Below are 21,669 nucleotides of genomic sequence, written 5' to 3' on the forward strand. Positions count from 1 at the left end.
AATATTTGTTGTAAGGCCCACGCTTTTATCCTCGGCACACTTTTGGGAAGCTAATTGAACTCAGTCCTTTAGATATTATGGATATTTAAACTTCTAAAAATGTTAAGAATGTAAAAGAATGTCATTCTCTCGGAGTCGGCGAATGTTTTTAGCGTCAGTTTTTCCTGGTAGGTAGGTAGGTAGGATAAATGTGATGCTTTTCATGTAAAACCTCGCTGGTAGAATGTTACGGTGGAAACCCATGAGACCGTTACGAGCGACGCGATATTCTAATCCCATGCATTTCAACGGGAGCCAATCCATTGTGACGTAGACCACCTTTTTGGGCGACGCGACCGATAAAAGTTGGAAAATGTTGAATCCTATGCAAATGAGGAGCGATTTTTTTCCGCAGCGGCCAATCAGAATGTTTGGTGTCGTCTCTGACAGTTTGAAAATGCTATTTCCACACGCTACAACACGCCCACTCAAAGTGATGGAAGCGTATCGCGTCGCTGTCATGGGTTTCCACCGTTAGGCTACCATCGAAGACCAGGAGATGGAGCTATTTACTAAAGCAATGGTGGTGTTTGGCAGAGTGGCTCCATTCTTTTTTTCTTTTTTTTTTTACAGCAGACCTGCAAATGGTAGAGTATCTTCCTCATAGTGATTTATCCACAAAACTATAGGCTAGGTCTAATCGAAACCAAATTGTTTGCCAGATGTGACTGCCTGACGATCAGGGATGTATTTGAAGCTTTAGCCATCTGTGTAATGTGACCTGAGGAAAAACTACCTAATAACATGAATTCACTTGAAAACATAATTAATATATTTCATTTCTTCATTATTGATATTAGGCCCGAGCCTCTCTGAAAATGATTTAAAGCACACCAGCTGTCCGTCAGCCTGATGATGCGCCTTGTCTGTTATGTGTGCTGAGGCATTCCTTCACTGTCTTCGCACGAATACGCATGCGTGTCGGCGCAATTGGGTTTGGTGCAGTTGTTGCTTCCGCGGAGGTGAGTAGCAAGTGTTGCGCGGTTATCCTTCAACGAAAATTAGGATTTTTAAGTGCAGTGTGTCAGTAGCAGTCTACAGTCAACGAAAAGAGACATATTATTGCACACATGTAATATCTACATAATTGTTTTTGGGGGTAATCACACAGAAATAGGTAGCTAGTTAAGATTACTGAAGTCGTCGTTAGCTCAGCCTACTTTGCAGCCTACAATGACACGGAACTGCCTTGCCATAGTAGCTAGCTAACTTAGCAACTAACAGTTAGCTTTCTTGCTTCATTAAGCTAGCAGTAACGTTTTATTAGTGCTTAGAAACATTTGGCATTGCAGCTAGCTAGCTAACGTCCTGTTTTATAGTAGTTGAACCTTGTTTTCACTCATGTTAACCCTAGCAAACGTTTTATGGATAATATTTTCGTTCAGTGCAAGTGAATGGTAGCAGCTGTCAGTTTGATTTTGATAACGTTACAACTCGTCATATGTAACACTGATTTTCGGGTTGATGTTGGCTAGAAATGTAGATGGCAAATAATCACCGTTTACTCTCGATAGGCTTTGCTGAAATGTGCTAACAATTGTTAAGGCATGGTTCTGAGGAAAGTCATATTGCTCTAGCTATAATTATGTTGTGTTACTAAAATAGTATAATTATTTATTACTAACACAAAATTGTTTTGAACCGTACAAATATTGAAAGTTGGACGATGTTATCAACTATCTAAGTTGCTTATTCCAGAGCTAACGTCATGTCGGTTCTTTAACGTTACCCCCTGAATGTGTTTTAGCATCTCAAGTTTAGGGTTAAGGAAGTTGTATCTTAATGGCTCTGAAAATCATCATGGAAAATTCGTACCAGATCTTAAGTGAATACGTAAAATAAGAGACGGCGCTCCTTTAACATTTGCATGATAAAAATGGGCCTGTGTATATTTCTAGATATTCTTCGTAGGTGTTTCCGGTGTTTGTTAGTGTAATTCGATGAATGCGCATCAGGAAAGAAATGAAACTGACAGGTTATGTGTAGGTGTGTTGCAGCTTAACCCAGACAGATTTCCGCCTGTGTTCTGACATGCCCTCATCTCAGTGTGCTTTGCACTGAACCTACTGGAACTAGAACAGGGGTCCCCAAACTTTGTCTTAGGAAAGCCAGATCTCTCTGTCAGGCTCTGCACGGCTGGAGTATGACAGTAACAGTAAATAGTACTGTGGACAAAAACAGTCTACCTTAGTTGAATATTAACATATTAATTCTAATGATATATCGCAATCTGTTTATATGCCATTGTTAGCTGGGTTTATTTCACATTGCCATGGTTGTCAAAGTTGTATATAAAACATAATAAGGAGGTAGCTTGAATAATAATGTGAGGTCATTCTTATGATCAGCTAACATAAATGCACTGAAAACATGTAATGAATTACTCAGCTTGTGTTGCACCAACTTAAAATGTATTAATCTAAGTTACTTCAGGAGGTATCTTTATGTTCACATTAACGTTACCCTTGAAATAATGAATGAATGAATGAATGAAGTTAGCAATCCAAACCGCAGGCTAACATTAACGTTAATGACCACATCAAAGCAATAAATCATGTTCAGATACTGTACTGACCAGATCTCGTATAATCCCCCAATCCGATATCCATTAGGTTTTGTATTCATAAGAGATTTGTATGTACTGGTCAACAGTACTTTATTTGTAATGAATTGGTCCTCTTTTTTCATATCTCCAGTAGCTCCACAGCTTGTTTAGCCTGCTAACGATTCAAGATGACGACCTCATGGAGTGACACACTCCAGAAATACGCAGACGTTCCGGCCAACATGGATGGAATGTCCATGAAGAAATACAGAAGAGAAGCTCATCACAGGTACCAATGTGTCTGGAACTCTTTGCACAGGACATTTAACTTTTCACTGCACACGGTTGATGTCTAGCGTTGTAAATAGTAAAAGTAAAAATACATTTCCAGTTTATATTCAAAGATTGCGGGTTTGTGGGTGTTAAAAGCAGTTACGCTTTTTGTCTTTTGCAGAAAAGTAAAGTGGTACTAATGCTAACCATTTTTACTACCAACAATAAATCTGTAAACGATAAACAATAAGAATAAGAAAACGATACTGGTATTAAATGACAGGTGCCAGTTTTAGAGTAAAGTAAAATATCACGGTTGGCTCTAGTGTTTAATGTGATGCTGTGCTAACCACAAGAGGACTTGCATTTCTGGAAGATACAGTACTTTCATGGTTTAGTTATGTCTGGTGGTATTGTATTTGTTTACTATATTGTACAAAACTTGTATTGCCTTGAGTTGACCAATAGCCTACCTAGCATATTATCACACTAGTAAAAAGTTATGAAGCAGTCAAAACACATGAAAATCTTGATGATCAAATCACTTCAGTATTTTAGAGGATAAGGATGTGTTTGCTGAGAGGATTTTAAGGGTTTTTGGCGAATGTCTTTGACCTTTAGTTCAAAGGAAATTACTCAATAAATGTGGGTGGGAAAACAAGTTGAACGAATGTCTGATTTATCTTGCAAAGATGTTTTTTTTGTCTGTATCTCTCTCACACACACTCAATCATTACTGAATGTGGTATTCATCCTTAGGCCCGTGGATACTACATATCAGCTCTTTAACGCACACTTCATAGATTTCACTGTTCTACTCACAAATGTTGTAGAATTGCCAAAAGAGATATGAATTAATTCAGTAGTCCTCTTTGTTTAAAAAGAAATGTCAGTGTGTGAAGTTCATGCCATTTGTTTGGCCATAAATACTCTATTTCAATCATATAAAAGACCTATGCAAGTTAATCACCATCTTGTTAAAATAAGGCATTTACCTTTTGGAGCTCATTGCCTCCTTATGCTACACAGTTGAGAGAATGGACTGACCATTTTGTGTGGTTTCTTTATAATAAAGTCAGATATTGGTGAATATGTGATATACCTGTACGAAGAAACTTGAGTTAAAATACTTAGTCATATGCTGTGATATAGTATACGCTTTAATAAACATTTTATCTTATTGCTTACGTGTCTTTCTGAAGGCTGTTTTAGGGCATTGAGTTGAAGGATACTTGCAGTTCAAAAATAAGAGGAGAACTTTGTTATTAATCTATACATCTTTAATTCTCAGTCTCTCATTTGTGTTGTTTATCATTCACATAAAGCTTGTTTTTCCATTCTGAGATCTTTTCCTAATTGTGGACCAAAGGCTTGATGATTAATTTGTATTCAGCTGTGTGTTACAGGGTATAAGCTAATGACAACCTACATCCTCTTAGGATAAGCAATTTTTTTTACTGAAAACAATCAACACATTGATTGTATAAAATGTCCTTTATAAACCATATGCTGAGCACAGAGCATTTTACCTGTGATCTTGTGAAAGTTCTACTTTCTCTTGCCTAATGCCCACTTTTTGTGCTTGTGAAATCTCAGAGAACACAGAAGATGTATTAGTTATTTTGTGGAACAAATAAAGAAATTTAAAAAAAATTACAGAGGGACTGGAATTCAGGACTGTTGTTTGGCCTGTGTGTGTGTATACCTGTTGGTTGTCACCACTCCAGTGCAGTGTCATACTGTGCCCACGGAGTGACCCATGCCCATGAGTCTGATCCATGGTAATGTTTAGCACATGTATTCCTTTATCACAAAGCTGTCCACGGGAACTGGCCCAGTGTCACCCTGCAATGAGGTACGATTGAGTTTTGTTTGCTAAACTGCAAGAATTACTTGAATGTTTGTTTAAAATTTTTCTTTTCTTTTTTGTATATGATGTCTATTATTCATTGAAACATCATAGCATCTTTTGTAAATGAATAAAAAAAACAAAAAAACATCCATACTTATTCTGCTGTATGGCGTGAACGTGTGTAAGTGCTTTGTAGGCTTTCCCCGTAGGACTGACGGAAGCAGCTTAAACTCTAGGTAGTGCGCCTCCATCCTCTTCCTCTGACCGCATCTCTTTCCATTTATTTGACCCCTAACGCATCCCTTCCTCAATATAACAGCTCCACCCTCAATCTGTATTGAGTAAGTCAAATTGGATCACATCTGAATGTCAACTTCAGGTTGGACAAGGTCACATTTTGCTTAGGTTGTAGTTTTCCCACAGGCTGATGTTTGTATTAAAGGAGCCGCATTCAGTTTCTGTTGTCAAAAATAAAAATGTTTTTAGACCTGCAATAGTGTTCCTTTCTATGACTACATTGTGTGGTTGTTTCTTTGGGTCAGGAGTGGTTTTGCCTTTGTTTACATTTTTCAGGGCCTGAAAATGTAAATAAATGCATTGAACTATCGGAAACCATAATAAGAGTTGTTACTGTTTCACCGGATAGTGGAACGTATCTGTCTGGACCGTCATGAATTGCGTGGTTCATTTTGGCTGCCTGTGTCTCAGATGGCTTAATACCTCTGTGGATTTGAATTTATGAACATAAGAACATTTTACATAGTTTACCTAGTCTACCTTTGAACACAGAAGTGCTGTTTAAAAGCATGGTATGATTAAAAAGCTATGGTGATTTTGAACCAATTATTTTCTTTTTAGCACAAATTTGATGTCGATGTTGATTCTCTTGTGCCGTAATGCCTTTTCTATGGGGTTTGGTCATTACGCCTTCAGATGAACCCAAATAGCTGCAGTATAGACTAATAGCTGTAGTCTTGATTCAATTTACCACTTAGTCAGTTCACCACTTTCTGTATCATCTGGATAAAGATTAAGACAAGTCTACTTCAATATCAAGTTAAATTCAAATTTCAATATCCACTTTTGAAGAGTACTGGTTTGAATGATAGAGAAATAAGGCTGTTGAAGTTCGAATTTCAGATGTGCTTAGCAGAGTTTTGTGATGTAGACAGGCCCTTGCATGCAGTCATCATTGTGGTTGTGGTGTATTGTTACTGCCGTGAATAGTAGTCGGGCAACTCCCATTGGTGCTTTTAGTGTACGGTTGTGTCTCAAACAAACTGACCTCTGAGGATGTTTAACAACATATTTGTTTTTCAGGGTTTCATTCATTGTGACAGACCTTGATGTTTTGTTCATCCTTTTATGATTTCAGCCAGATCCCTCCTAACTGCCTTGATTTGCTTTCAAATCAAGATTTCTTCTCTCTCAAGCTGTGATTCTATTATTCTGATTCTTTAAAACTAAACATTTCCCTTTTATAGATTTTAAAATATTGTGAAACTGGTGGATTTCCACAGTGTGATGTTGACATCATGATCGTGTGATGTTGACATCATGATCAAATGATGTTTGAAAATCTCTCCTGAGTGTAACAAAGAAAAATATCCCTTACAGACACAACACTGGATAAAGCAATTTTGACTGAATGTCACCACAAACATATAAGTTAGTTACTAGAGTTGCCCTTTCTAACTATGCAGAAGCTGCTGGAATATTTTCCGCTTCATAGCATGGGGGTAAACCAGGCCATTTTATTACTTCCCATATTCACAGAGGGACTTTGGCTCTCACATCCAGGAGATACTTAAAAGGAAAAGTGCAATGTAATTGAAGTCCATTGAGTTAAATGACCTTCAATTAGAAGAGTGATCTGTTGGGCAATAGTTCAGAATTGATGAAAGGGAGGTGGTGATATACAGTCAGGAGCGTTGCTTAGTGAAATACTGTCCAAATCCAATGTCCCAATCTGTGCTGATGGATGGGGCGCGAAGCTGTGCTAATAGATGTGCCAAAGTTATTTGGTAGTTATACAATTCAAGTGAAATAGAATCGCTGATCATCCTTTTTTTTTTTTTACGTACACCGACTAGTCCCCAATCCGATGTCTGATCGTAATCATTATTCTTTACTTTTTCAGGGTGTTCGTAAACAGAAGTTTGGCGATGGAGAAGATCAAATGCTTCGGCTTTGATATGGATTACACTTTAGCAGGTAAGTGGCATTGCTTCATGACCTTGAGGCCGACACTGTATGACCTGCACAGGCGCTGGGGCAGAATCATTTCAGACAAGAGGTCTTGCATGTACTGGCTGTGAGACTCACTGGTAGTGAGACCAGTCCATTATAGTAGACTGGATGTACTTTATCTGATTTGTAATGTCTTGTCATACTACAGCCAGTTAGTCGTAAGAAAAGATCATGTGAGACGACTGCTAGCCTACCATCAGTGTAGGGCTACAGCTTTTTCTATTTTAACTTTATGCTTTGTATATACTTTTTTTTTTTTCATGTTTGTAGATCAACATGGTCATTCAATTCCAGAATGAATAACTGAATGAAAGCTGAATCTAGGTCTGGGAAAAGTCAGTACACAGGAACTCTGAATGCAAGCCTGGCAAGGAGTAATGCATCTGTAAATAGCGCTGACCTCCCAGAAAGTGTGTCAAGTCCATGTAGGACATGTGAGATTAATAGGGCCCTCTGGGAAGGGGCACATCAGTCATCTGTATCAGCAGTACGGAAACCCCACCCACTATGCCCCCCGCCCCCTTCTATTTTGTAATGATTCCTCCTCCATGACTTCTACCCAGAGGCTGATGCTGGAATGTTACCACAGTTATCCATCTGTTTATCGGACCCAAAGCCATAAACAAGTGCTAACGTTTACAGGAAGGGTCTGAAATTTCACACTAGTTGTCAGACAAACACACAACCAAGGCCTCAAGAGGAAACTTACTCGTACATGACACCGACAGTATTACCAGCCAGGCGGCTCTGTGGCAAGAAGTCCTCTGTTTACAGTCGTCAAAGCATGCAGATTATGTCATCATGATGATCAGCCTATTTTTGTCACTCATAAATTATTTTACCATGTGGTGGATGATTTTGGACTCGTACCATAATTGCCTGCAGAAGATCCTAGCGAGTTTAGAGATGAGGAGGATTCCTATATAATATGAAGATATGATGAAATATAAAATGCAATTCAACCTTTGTGAAGATTTACACACATGCAACACATTTATTTTGATGTTGGACAAAGCTTTACTTTGGTACAAACCATGTCAGTACAATTATAGATCAACAGGTCCCATAGACAGACCAACCCTCAAAAATCAGTAGAATGAGAACATTGAGACACCGGTCTCATTTTCATTGAGATGCTTTTCAAAGAGTACCCATTCCCTTTCCAAGTTTTCCAGCTGTTGTACACTGATTCATGTGGTGAATTCGATTTTGGTATATATAAACCGTTAGGGTTTGCCGTGTGGCAGGCGCTGTACCAGAACGCACCCATATATTGGCTCGCGCAGTTCTTCCCCCAGCTGTCCTGGTCCCTGTCGAAGGTGGTAAACTTCATGCCGTTGTGGCCACTCATGGCATCCCCCGCCTCCCCGTCCACGAAGCGCCCCAGGGCCAACTGGTAGCCGGCCGCCTCAGGCTCCAGCGAGAAGGAGGCATAGTGGGCGTGCGCCCGGTTCCCTGCCCAGTCCTCCATGTCCACACGCAGCTCGTTCTGTGTCCGCAGCGTCAGCAGCAGCATGTTCTCTAGGCCCAGCCAGAGCTCCCCGTCGGCGCTACCAAAACCCGCTCGATAGGCCTCCCAGGGTCGGAAGAAGTTCACAGAGCCATCGAGTCTGCGCTGGAACACTGTCCAGCCCCCGCCGTCGCTCTCCATGTCGCAGTAGACGCGCAGCGGGGAGAGGGGGCCTGCCGGGTAGGTGGCATACACACCGCTGGGGCTGCTGGCGTTGCGGTCGCGGATGGCGCCGCAGTCTAGAGGGAGAAAGTGCTCGGCATGGGCCGCCACGGCGAGCAGCGGTAGAAGAAGCAGCAGGGGACCCATGCTTTCAGTCAGTGTGAAGAGCCTGGGCCTGCTTACGCGCATTTATAAGGGCTACTACTGGATGAGGAACTTCCAGAATTTCATAATTTGAGGTGTTTTGCAAAAGGAGTTTTTTTTTTTTGTGCAAAAGGATTGCACAACTGATGGGATTCCAACCAACATTGGGCCTTTCCTATTTGCCTGCAGTATCAACCTTGCCTTGTCCTAAGAGCATAGAAAAGAATGTCTTTACTGTAATGAGACAATTTCTGTCCACCTTTCTGCAACTATTCAAAGACATGGATTTCATTTGGTTTTTGCTACATATTATTAATTTGGTTTTTGCTGCATATTATTATTATTATATGTGTAGGCCTAGTTTTATTTAGTGAGGTGTTTTCTGTATATTCTGTTTGAGATGGTTTATAGCGCTACACTGGCAGGTGACAGACCCTTTGTTTGTTTTCTTACTTCAGTGTACAAGTCCCCAGAGTACGAGTCACTGGGCTTTGACCTGACTGTGGAGAGGATGGTCTCTATTGGTTACCCACAGGAGTTGCTCAACTTTGTGTACGATCCAGCATTCCCCACAAGGTAGAATATGTTTACATTTCTCTTGCTGTTAAGACCTGCTCTGTCCTTTTGTAAGCGGCTGTATTTGTCACCATCAGTTAAATCCTAAACTACAAAAGCATTTCATGCGTGAATCCTTAACAGCTTTTACTTATTTTAAAAACATGTATTTGGTTACAGCTAGTTAGCTTCATTGGTAGCTGCTTTCATTATTAATACAGTGGCTTGTAAAAGTGTTCAACCCCCTGAAACAAATATTTTCCCAATCAGAACTTTCATTGTGAAACCTTATGCTGTGGTATATTTCTAGAGGTCATAAGTCATGTGCCTACTAAAATTAAACATAAATAAATTAAAAACTAAAATATTCTGCTTGCATAAGCATTCAACCCCTATTAAATGCACGGTAGAGAGCAACCTTTTGCTGCAGTAATGGCTTTTGAAGTGAGACAGGGCCAGCACATTGTTCTGCAGTGTTTTTGCCCCATTCTTCCTGGTAGAATTAATGTAGAACACCAAGGTTGATGTGATGGAAGTGCAGGACTGTACTGCCACAGTTTCTCATTAGTATTTTGATCAGAGCTTTGTCCAAACCATCCTAATTTATTCACTTCACTGTTTTTGAGCCACTCCAGTGTTGCTTTAGCCTTGCGCCTTGGGTAATTGTCCTACTCTTATGTAACCCCTGAAAACAGCGCCACCTATCGTATCGGATATGACATGCTTTCGGCCAATGATTCGATTTATTCACTGCCATGTATATTGGGATAATAGCACTTGCCCCAAAAGATAGCATAGTCCGACTAAGATTCGAATTATACCATCATGTAAACACACTAATTGGCTTTTTTGCCACCCTCCAGTCCAGTTCCATGGATAGCTCTTAAGATTGTGGACTCCTGTACCTGCACCTCAATTCAGTCACTGAACTTTATAGATTCTTCAGGGTGATGGCTTAACTGAGGTGGGCTGTGGTGGTCAATAGGACATCAAAGCTTTTGGATATATTCTTGAAATCTTCCTCACTTAAGCATTTGAATCAGACTGTCTGTTCAGTCTTCATTTTCTTCTGGTACTTCCCAACCTGGTTGAGAACCCTTAGACAGAGAGATTTTATATCCAGAAGGAGATCGCTACCTTAACCAGTCATAGGTAGTACCTAATTATAATTAGTTACGGTGAAATAAATGACACCTGTGTATCATTTGTGAATTTGCCATCTGCCAGGTTTTGAATGTATTTATTTTTAATGTTAGCAGACAAATAAAATATATTACCTTTGCAAATATACTATACTCATTTAAAATACTGATTGGAAAAATATGTGTGAGTATATTTTGTAATTGTGAAAACCACAGGGGTCTAGTGTTTGATACCACATACGGAAACCTGCTGAAGGTTGATGCTTATGGCAACATTTTGGTGTGCGCCCATGGATTCAACTTCATGCGGGGGTGAGTGACCCATTCTTTTTACTAATTGAACAAATGAATCTGGACATGGCTAGAGTGAGAATATTTATCGAAGGCCACACAGTGATCAAATAATACCCATATGAATATATATGGCAGAGTTGCAGATGGCTGAATGGAAAGCAGTGAAAGGTGCAATAGGCAGCTAGTGTAATGTGTGTGTGTGTGTGTGTGTGTGTGTGTGTGTGTGTGTGTGTGTGTGTGTGTGTGTGTGTGTGTGTGTGTGTGTGTGTGTGTGTGTGTGTGTGTGTGTGTGTGTGTGTGTGTGTTCGTGCGTGTGTGTCAGGCCTGAGACCAGGGAACAGTATCCAAACAAATTCATCCAACGCGGAGACACTGACCGCTTCTACATTTTGAACACACTCTTCAATCTGCCAGGTAGGAACAAAAAGTCAGTCTGTTGCTCGTACATAATTTCAGTAATTTCAGAATCAGTTATTTCCAGTCAGAAACCAGTACATTAAAGTTTGCACATTGTGCATGTGTTGTATGTTATCTATTTATGAATGTATTTATTGGGTCTTGGTGATTTAATTATGATCATGTTTTCCCTAGAAACGTACCTATTTGCCTGCCTGGTAGATTTCTTTACTAACTGCGCAAGATACAAAAGGTGAGTCTCAGCTTCAGCATTAGAGCAACAATACAGGAACCTTCTAACATGCCAGAGACAGAAAGACCGTGCAGAGTTTCTTTTATATGCTTGTTCTCGGAGTTGTAATATTTCCGTCACTCTTTTTAAGCTGTGAAACAGGCTTTAAAGACGGGGACCTCTTCATGTCCTACAAGAGCATGTTCCAGGATGTCAGAGATGCTGTGGACTGGGTCCATTTCAAGGTATTGCCATGGCAACTCGCTCCTCTACCTGGCCTTCATTTCCCCTTACCCTGCTGCAGCCTTGTGTCTAGACACCCAACTCCAGCAAGACTTGTAGAAAGGAGACTAACCTTATTAACATTCCCATTAAGGTGATGTCTTTCTTCATTGGTTACCTGAATGCACAGCACTCCAGGACATTTTATTAAATTGAGGTTTTAACTGTCCCCCATTCGAATTGCCTGTTAGGGATCACTGAAGGAGAAGACGGTTGAAAACCTTGAGAAGTATGTGGTGAAAGATGTGAGTACCTCACTTGACATGTTTTTGCTTTCAAGTGGATTCTGTTTGGTTTTCTTGATGTTGCATGGGGCTAGGGACTAGGGCATGACTAATCCCACTGCTGTTTCTCTTCAACCAGTCAAAATTGCCTCTTCTGCTGAGCCGAATGAACGAAGTTTCAAAGGTGTTCCTGGTCACAAACAGTGACTACAAGTACACTGATGTAAGTTTCTATTTTGTGCACTATGCTTTATTTATTTTAGGCCTGTAATGAGAGTCTACAATATCCAATACTGTAGAGTATTCAGCATGGCCTTCAGGCTTTTAATGGTACCTCATTTTTTTCCCTTTCTCTTTAGAAAATCATGACGTTCCTGTTTGACCTTTCCCATGGCCCAACAGTAAGTGTGGTGTTTATTTTTACACTCTGAACCCTCTCATCCCAGAGTTAGACACAGCAGTGCATTGTGCCAAGGCCCCCTAGCAGATGTAGCATTGGTTACGAGAACACATTAAGGTTATGGACAGGACACAGTCACCATTTTATGTGTATGCAGAGAACATCTGATCCTTTGTTTTTGTCTGTGTTAAGACTTTTATCATATAAGCCACATAGGGATAGTAATAATAATAAACTTTATTTGTATAGCACCTGTTTGTCATACAAAACAATGCAGCTCAAAGTGCTTAACAGCAAAAACATTATGTGCACAAAGAAATGACATGCACAGTGATCCACATAAAAATATACATAAAACATAAAAACTAGCATAGAGTGCATAAAATAAAATAAAAATGAACGTATAAACAGGGATAGAGTGCATAGATTTAAGATAAAAAATAGAATACATAAAATGCATAACATAAGATAGAAAATAAAACTCTTCAGAGATACAGTTTATGTAACCCCTTAAAATCATATCACAATGAAGATAAAAGTAAAACACATTAAATAAAAAATAAATACAATTAAAAATAAATAAAAAATATTGAGATATATATATATATATATATATATATATATATATATATATATATATATAGTGCGAAGTCGTAGCTAGTTAAAGGCTAAGGTGAAGAGATAAGTTTTTAGTTTTCTTTTAAAAATGTTTAGTGAGCTGGCTTCCCTGATATCTATAGGCAGTATGTTCCATAGCTTTGGGGCGTAATTGACAAAGGCTGTGTCCCCGATTTTCTTACGGCTGTTGCTGGGAACGTCCAATAAATCAGCATTAGATGATCGCGGTGTTCTTGAAGGCAAGTATTTTACGAGGGAGTTTGCAATGTAACTTGGAATATTTTTTTGAGCATGTTCATTGAGAGAGTGTCTGGTACTGTCTCTCAGTGAAGTGGTGCCTCTTTTTTTTTTTCCTCCTCCATTGCCATGCCTTCATCTAACCACTGATCTCTCGTGGTGCTCATGTAGGTTGGAGCTCCTCATCAGCCCTGGCAGTCTTACTTCGACCTGATCCTGGTGGACGCCCGCAAGCCGCATTTCTTTGGCGAGGGCACGGTGCTGCGACAGGTGGACACGGTGAGCCCTCTGCCCAAACACGACCCACAAACAGAAATGTCACAGCAGCAGCGTTAGCAGATGGGTCAGACCCCAGATGATGATGCAGTGTGGATGGTATTTGCTTTAAGGCGTTTGACCGTGAAGGCTTCGCAAAGGGCAAAATAAAATTAGGAACTGGCAGCAAGTCTTGACATTTGCCAAACAGCAGATTAAACAGAGCTTTTGCCATATTCAGGATAGTACATTGCATTTTAATACAAACAAATACTTGTCATTAGCATAAACACAAAATGCCATGAACTGGATGAACCACTCCAGGTTGTGCCATGAACTGGATGAACCACTCCAGGTTGTGCATTTAAAGGAACTTCTAGTTCCTCTCCTAAACTGTCCTGAGCTCTGTTCCCTTTTGGCTCTGCATGGGATGGCCTAAAATCTCTCTCCTCATTGTAGTCAAGCTCTCTTCTGTATAATGTACTGTGAAGACCTCCCAGCACAATACTTTGGCATCAGTGTCATTGTGCTCTGGAAACAACAGGATTCCATTTTGGTGTGTGGTCTGGAGAGAGCATTAATGAAAAGTGTCTTGAAAGTGATTGGATCAACTCCTAGTGAAAACTGAGTTTGTGCGATCTCATCTGGCAACAGCGTGTTTTTTCCTTTGTGAGTTCATCCACGTAATCTCTAGAGCAGATCCAATAGCACCATCTCTGTCAAGCACTTCACACACTGGCGTGGTCCTAGATAGATGTCATATGTCAGTGCTTCCACTTTGTCAAAAACTTAACCCGCTCGCATGCCTAACTGATTGGCCTGGAAGAAAACATATTAGTTCCATTATCAAGGGTTTCCTGACTATAATCCCAGTGAAACCGGATCTGACGAGTGTCAGACTAACGCCACAAATCCTCGATGGCTACAAATATACTAAAACAGATCTGGAGCCCCCAAATACAATGGCCTTAAAAAACCAATCAAAGTGGCTTAAAATCATAACATAACATTGGGCAATTAAACATTAAGGGACATAAGTGACATTACGTGCTCAGGCTGTACCCATGGTAACCCTGCTGCGGTTTTGCGACAGGAGTGAGTGTGCTGATTGTGCTTTGACGGTTCATTTGTGCAGGTCTCTGGTCGTCTGAAGATTGGAACCTACACAGGGCCTCTGCAGCATGGCATCGTGTACTCTGGAGGTAAGCCAGAGACTTCTACAGATCATGCACTTCTACAGACATGACAACAGTACAGCTCAAGAGACTTAGGACAACAGTACAGCTAAAGAGACTTAGGACAACAGTACAGCTAAAGAGACTTAGGACAACAGTACAGCTAAAGAGACTTAGGACAACAGTACAGCTAAAGAGACTTAGGACAACAGCCGATGGGCTGCTTCGGTACTATTCCAACTTTTATTCAGCTACGCTTTTAGTTCTTATTTGATTCATGCTTTTTGTATGTATGAGCTTGGGAAAAACAATGTATGCTGACCTACTGTTGTCCACATCTCTCAAGACTAGGGTTGAGTACCGAGAACCGGTACCAATATGGAACCGGTTCCAATACAACCGGTACCTACCCGGACCGAAATGCAACGCAGATTTCGGTGCTTCATTTCGGTGCCTGAGCCAATTGAACACGGTCGCTAGGCAGATTCCGTGGGGCACATGTAAAACTGCCCCAGCTCCCAATGTAAACTTTGTCTTGTGTCGCTCACGCTCATTGGTGTTTTCATAGCAACAGTCTTATGACAGTGAAGAGCAGGCAAGCACAAACAGAACTAGCCATCAACCTTTTAACAGAGAAAATACCGAAAGGTAAACGGTCAAAAGTGTGGCTGTATTTCGCACAAAAAGATTCAAACATCGCGACGTGCAGCAAATGCAACAAAATAATTGCGTGGAAAGAGAAGGCAAGAGTCAACGGCAGATCAGCAACTGAAGACTGAAAAATAAACGGAGATGACAGATAAACTACCAACGGTAGTCTCTTAAAGGGGCAGTACACATTTTCTCGTACTCAGTGTGTTCAAGTAACAAGATTAACTATGAACAAGATAGAAAAGATAGGTATAAACAAATCATAAAATGGTGAAATTTCATGAAATAAATGCAAACAAAATAATACATTTTTGACAAATATGCTCATATTTTTGCAAAAGAAGTTTGAAGCTGTTTTTTGTATTTATTTATATTTATTTAAGTATACTATAAACTGTTGTTTACAGTTAATATAATGTTCATAGTTTGAAGTTAAAAAGTTTGAAGCTGTAGTTGGAAGCCAAGTGTTTTGTATGGTTTTTATATTTGTAATATACTTTAAACAGTTAATATATTGTTCAATTTGAAGAAAAAAAATTGCCTTGGCAATAAAAAAAGCCTTTCTTTAATGTTGTCAATCGTCGCTTTGCACTTTAAAAAAAAAAAAGTATCGGTTCCGGCACCGTTTAGGCACCGGTATCGTTTTAAAAGTATCGGTTATGTACCGGTATCGGATAAAAACCAAACGATACCCATCCCTACTCAAGACCTCTTAGTCTGCCCTTTCCTTCGTAGCCAGATCCTTTCAGCACCTAGTTAATGAAAAGAACGGCATGCACTCCCTCCCCAGGTTCCTCTGACATTGTGTGCGACCTGCTGGGATCCAAAGGAAAGGACATCCTGTACATTGGAGACCACATCTTTGGCGATATCCTCAAGTGCAAGAAGCGTCAGGGATGGAGGACCTTCCTGGTGATCCCCGAGATGGCCCAGGAGCTACACGTGTGGACGGACAAGAGCGGTCAGTCGCAGCCCTCCCTCTCCCAGACCTATTTAGAATGTATTCGTTTATTGAGAAGCATACAGAAATTATCATCAACATCAACTATTATCTATTATCATCAACAATTATCATTATCCAAAGCCACACAGTCACACTAACACACACACACACACACACACACACACACACACACACACACACACACACACACACACACACACACACAGAACAAGGACAAGGACAGACAACATCATTTATGAAGCAACAACATACTAGTGAAGCAAACCCAAATAACAAAACAAAAACAAGATAAATATAATTTAGCTATACAAATAACAAATACAACAATATGAATACAATGTAGCAATACAAATAACAAATACAACAAAATATGCATATCATTATAGAGCAAAAGTGAATATTGACAAACACAAGGTGGACAAGGTGCAGTAGTGGCATTTGGGAGGTGGAGCTGGGGTGGTGGAGGTGGATGTTTGTTTAGCAATCTCAGGTGGATTTCTGCTCATCATACTGGTAAGCATCGGTGTGTAGTACAACGGCTTTAACCTCCCAAACAGCCACATCCTTGGTCTGCTGCACACTTGTGCAGGTAGTTAAACAGCTTGTAAGCTGGTGTAGTGGTAAAACTCTGGACTTTTCCATTTAATAGTTATTTTCCTCGGGCAGCTGGAGGAAGAGACCTCTGGAAATGAAACTGGTTGGAAAAAGGTGCAGGCTATATAGGACAGAGAAGATTGTTTTCGTGAGCTTGGCATTGAAATGTAAGTGGCTAGCTGTCAACCTAGCAGGATAACCAAAAGGTTGTTGCTATTTAAGCTCAACAACCAATCAAGTTACACCCCTCTCTTCCATGCACTTGAAGCACCATGTGAATAAGCTGGGATTGTTTACGGCTTGGTCCGAGCCACTATGTTTGTTTCTCATGTACAGGGCCAGGACTAATAAAGTCCTTTGGGGGGTGGCCTCAGCAACATGCTGTTTGTCCAGGATTTCAACATAGTTTGTCCAAAGATATGTTAAGGCGTGGGGACAGAAATAGAACTGACAGAAAAAGGATATGTTACAGCAATCAAGGACAGACCACTCACTCACTACTCCGACCCCCTTTTTATGTCTCTCTGTTTGTCTTTCCATGTCTCTCTCTCTCTCTCTCTCTCTCTCTCTCTCTCTCTCTCTCTCTCTCTCTGCTACAGCCCTGTTTGAGGAGCTACAGAGCCTGGACATATTCCTTGCAGAGCTCTACAAGTGAGTTAGTCTGCAGGCTTTTTTCAAACCACACCACGTATACCATGACCATGCCTTCTCACGTTCTGTGTGTGTGTCTGTGTGTGTGTGTGTGTGTGTGTGTCTGTGTGTGTGTGTGTGTGTGTGTGTGTGTGTGTGTGTCTGTCTGTCTGACTGGGCTAGAGAGGCACTTGGAGACTGTGTACCCAATGCGTTCACTCAAAGGCCATTGGTCAGACGGATAAGCGTGAAACACATTCCATGCTATTTATAACAGCTCGTCTCACCCCTTCTCCTCCTAATGTTTTTGCTCCCTACACTTCATCGATCTCTCTCTCTCTCTCTCTCTCTCCTGTTCCTTTCTGTGTCTCCCTCTCTTGCACTCTTCCATCTTTCCCTCCTTATCTCTCACACACACATACACTTCCCCCAACCTTTTCCATCTTTCCCTCCTCTCTCTCTCTCTCTCTCTCTCTCTCTCTCTCTCTCTCTCTCTCCCCCCCCCCCCTTTTCTCCCTCTTGTCAATCTCTCTCACTCTCTCTCTCCAGACATTTGGACAGCAGTAGCAATGAGAGACCTGACATCAGCTCCCTCCAGAGGAGGATTAAGGTAAGACACACACCAGTTCAGAAATAAAACACATCACGGGTAAACGTGTGAACATACACACACTTTCACATTCATAACAAAGCCAAATCAACCACTAATCAGCTGTCAGCACTCAGTAGACGGTAAGAAGCATGTTGGGGTTTCTGTTTCCATGAAGTATTCAGTGTGGCCCTGACGCCATCTCTCTTTCCTGCAGAAAGTGACCCACGACATGGACATGTGCTACGGCATGATGGGAAGCCTGTTCCGCAGCGGCTCGCGGCAGACGCTGTTCGCCTCGCAGGTGATGCGCTACGCCGACCTGTACGCCGCGTCCTTCATCAACATGCTCTACTACCCCTTCAGCTACCTGTTCAGAGCCGCCCACGTGCTGGTGAGTGCCCACCTCACTCGACGCCCGCCCACTCATTATTCAGCCACCACCAACAAGGGTTGTGTCCAGATACACACACACACACACACACACAGAGATTTGTATGAACCGAAAACATGTACTTAACTACTGAGAGACGGCTAATTAGCTAGTGCCTTCACTGACCAACAAGCCCACAATTCAGACATCCCCTAAGTTACTGGCATTGGGCTGCCCCCTCCCCCTGCTCGCCATAGGGGGGTAGGCATTACAAACCCCTTGGAAGGAATGCACATTGTGTCTTCTGCCTTGCTTTTGGGCTTTAACAAGACATCACCTTGGGCTTTAAGCTATTGACATCACCTTTCATGTCTCTTACCCTTCCTCCTCTTGATCACATTTTCTTCTCCTTTCTCTTCTTTATTTCTCACTTGTGTTCTCTCCCTCCCTCTCTCTCTCTTGTGTTCTCTCCCTTGACACAAATACACACGCTCTCCCTCCCTCTGTCTCTGTCGCACACACACACATTCACTCACACACACATGCAGATGCCCCACGAGTCCACAGTGGAGCACTCAAACCTGAACATCAACGACATCGAGTCGCCCATGGCAACACGCAACCGCCAGGCGGAGGACTTCCGCGACCACGAGTGCAAGCGGCACCAGCTCACGCGCTCCATCAGCGAGATCCAGCCGCCCCACCTCTTCCCCACGACCCCCCAGGAGATCACGCATTGCCACGATGAGGATGACGACGAAGAGGAGGAGGAGGAAGAGGAGTAAGAAGGCGTTTGGGTCTGCCTACTGGTCCATAACAGGGCTAGAGGAAGGGGAAATGATAGCCTTATTAGGCTGGCGGGATGTATTTGGCAATCAACTTTTTCCCCTGGTTTTATTTTTTCGGAGAGGTCTTTTGTTTTCTTTTTAAATTTTCATTATTATTCTGTTCCCTGCCTGTATATACAGTTTACGATTAGGTCAACTGCAGATTGTCTGTCTTATGGGGGGACACTCTGCATTCTTTGTTTTGAGACCCACAGTGAGGACTGTTTCATTGACCAAACTCCTCTTCCTGCTCTCGCTCGTGATGGAGATGGACCTGAAACTTTATTTTTGGATGTGTGTATTTTCTTTTTCTTCGTCTCTCTTATTTTAAATCATTTGGTTAATGTTGAGAGGAATCCTATTCAGTATTTTATTATTTGTGGATAAAACCATGTTACTGTTAATTCTGAGGGAGCACAAGTTGAAGTTGATTGGATCCAAATGATGCACCCCAAATTTTGCATGCTTGGGCGTTCTGAATCTGCTTTGGGTTTCTCAATGGTTTATTATGTTGTGACCATATGGAAATGCAATATACGGTCAGTTCTGCAGCCTTCATTTGCATGGGAGTAGACCAAACTAGGCATTCAGTGTCATACAGAGTAGTTAGAGTATGCTGGAACTATCATAACCACAATCAAACCGCAGAGGGAAAAAATCTACAGTTTTTGGATTTGGGAACTCTAGACCATACAGTAATGCACAGATTCAAACCTAGCCTATGTCTTCACCTCCATTTGAACTGACATGTCTCAGTACGTGAGGAGTGGATATGTTTGTGCAACCTGAATACTGTGAATGCTAGCTCCTCAAGTTACTGGGAATGCTTGATGGATGTTGTCATTCACTGAGCAGCCAGGTCAAGCAGTAGGGATAACGTGCCTGTTGTCAAGCCCTCCAGCCGTCTCTCATGATTACAGAAGGTTCTAGATTTACTGCAGAGCTGGACAGTACTGAGATTATTTGCACTTGTGCCAGAGTGGAATAAGGATTGTACTTTTATTCTTCTTCTTCTTTTTTTTTTTTTTTTTTTGTATTTTTTTTTTTTTTTTTTAAATGTTTGCTCCTTGTAAATGCTGGATTTTTGTTCTGATTTGTATTTCATACAAAGACCAGCATTTGTGTGGATGTATGTTTGTTTGTTTGTGTGTGTGTGTGTGTGTGTGTGCATTTTCTTAACTGAACGGTTATTATTCCTCTATTGTGAGGCTGAGAGGGACCCTATATGTGGGCACTCAACTTTTACTTGGAGCTGACGAAGACCATCATCTGTCAGCAAATATGAATACACAAATGGAGAAAGAGATTGGACCAAAATGGCCCATTTCTGCTTTGTTGCTGGGTATTTCCTTCAGGCTCAGAGTTTGAGTGTCACACGGACCTATGAATAAGCAGAAGGCGATCCCAGTGCTGCATAATGCTGTGTGTTTTGGGGTCGTAAGAAGGTGTGCTGCCGTTTGAAATAATGAGGTTATGCAACTTAAGATTTGGTCCCGGGGGTGGTGCATCTGACGTGTCTTTGCAAGGAATTGTAATGGATCCAGGACCACTGTCAGGTGGTGTTGCTGTTGTGGGATAATTTACCACACTGTCTACTAGAAGGCTTTCCAGAACATTCTCTGGACTTGTGAGCTGACTACCCATTGTCGGCTTTGTCATTGTAGACAGTCTGATTTGAACGGTTCTGTATTACAGAATTAATTGAGTGCAAAATACTGCACATGCCTTTTTGGGTGTGTGTGTTTGTTTGTGTGTGTTGAATCAGTTACTGTAGCACTGCAGTTGGGCATGTGAGTGAACGTTAAGAGAGGGCTCAAGTTGCCTTAACCCCAGTTGTCCTGTACTCTTTATTTTTGATGATCCTTGTGAGAGTTTGACGGTTGTGCAAAATGGCTGCTGGCTCCATTTACTGCCAAAGGTATGGTTTTCTTTGCCTTTGTCATAATCACCCTTTTGTTACTATGACACAAAACTCCTGTTCATCATGAAAGTTGATTGAATGGGAATGCAAATACTGCTAAAATGTCTTTTGCCTGCTGCTTGGAATTCTTCATGTTATTTTATTATCCTGTTTTCCTACATTTTCTTTCTATCTTTATGTTTTATTTGATGTCATCAGGTGATGGTTTGTGCATGTTCTTCCAGGATTTTAGTCCAAATAGTTACATAATTTTTTTTTTCTTCCCCAATATGTTCCAAAACAAACAAAAATAAAGTTCTACAAAGTTCTTTCATGTGATTGTGTCAGAGCTGAGTTTGTGTGTTTGTTTGTTTGTTTATTTTTCTGTTCTGTTGAGCGTCTCTGCTAACCCAGCCCCAGTGCACAAGGCATCATGACTCAGCAGTCCACCACTGATGAAGCTGCAGAGGATGACTCTTCCGTCCCACTATTTTCCTAGCGAGCGTCCCATCACCCATTCATCCTCCAATCTCTGCAGTCTGCCTCGTCCCTTGGC

The 21,669-nt window shown here is 41.3% G+C and overlaps 2 protein-coding genes across 3 annotated transcripts; one reads left to right on the plus strand and one right to left on the minus strand.

The window, feature by feature from the left end:
* The first annotated feature begins 597 nt into the window (after positions 1–597).
* On the plus strand, positions 598–20,451 carry nt5c2a (5'-nucleotidase, cytosolic IIa). 2 transcript variants are annotated; one of them, XM_031578993.2, is made up of 19 exons: positions 598–1,001; positions 2,736–2,873; positions 4,674–4,712; positions 6,850–6,923; positions 9,234–9,351; positions 10,689–10,784; positions 11,089–11,180; positions 11,358–11,415; positions 11,546–11,639; positions 11,868–11,921; positions 12,040–12,123; positions 12,260–12,301; positions 13,327–13,434; positions 14,546–14,612; positions 16,027–16,197; positions 17,394–17,445; positions 17,974–18,034; positions 18,231–18,407; positions 18,935–20,451. In XM_031578993.2, exons 2-19 carry the CDS (start codon positions 2,773–2,775, stop codon positions 19,169–19,171), a joined length of 1,725 nt encoding a protein of 574 aa, XP_031434853.1. In that variant the 5' UTR covers positions 598–1,001; positions 2,736–2,772; the 3' UTR covers positions 19,172–20,451. The 2 variants fall into 2 exon arrangements, with proteins under 2 accessions (XP_031434853.1, XP_031434854.1); XM_031578994.2 differs by lacking the exon at positions 4,674–4,712 and having other exon boundaries at positions 601–1,001.
* Positions 7,957–8,805, minus strand: LOC116223183 (microfibril-associated glycoprotein 4-like). Its single transcript, XM_042709535.1, has one exon. It carries the CDS (start codon positions 8,776–8,778, stop codon positions 8,041–8,043), a length of 738 nt encoding a protein of 245 aa, XP_042565469.1. The 5' UTR covers positions 8,779–8,805; the 3' UTR covers positions 7,957–8,040.
* Positions 20,452–21,669: the final 1,218 nt, after the last annotated feature.

This window comes from Clupea harengus, chromosome 13 (assembly GCF_900700415.2).
Source record: "Clupea harengus chromosome 13, Ch_v2.0.2, whole genome shotgun sequence".
NCBI lineage: Eukaryota > Metazoa > Chordata > Actinopteri > Clupeiformes > Clupeidae > Clupea > Clupea harengus.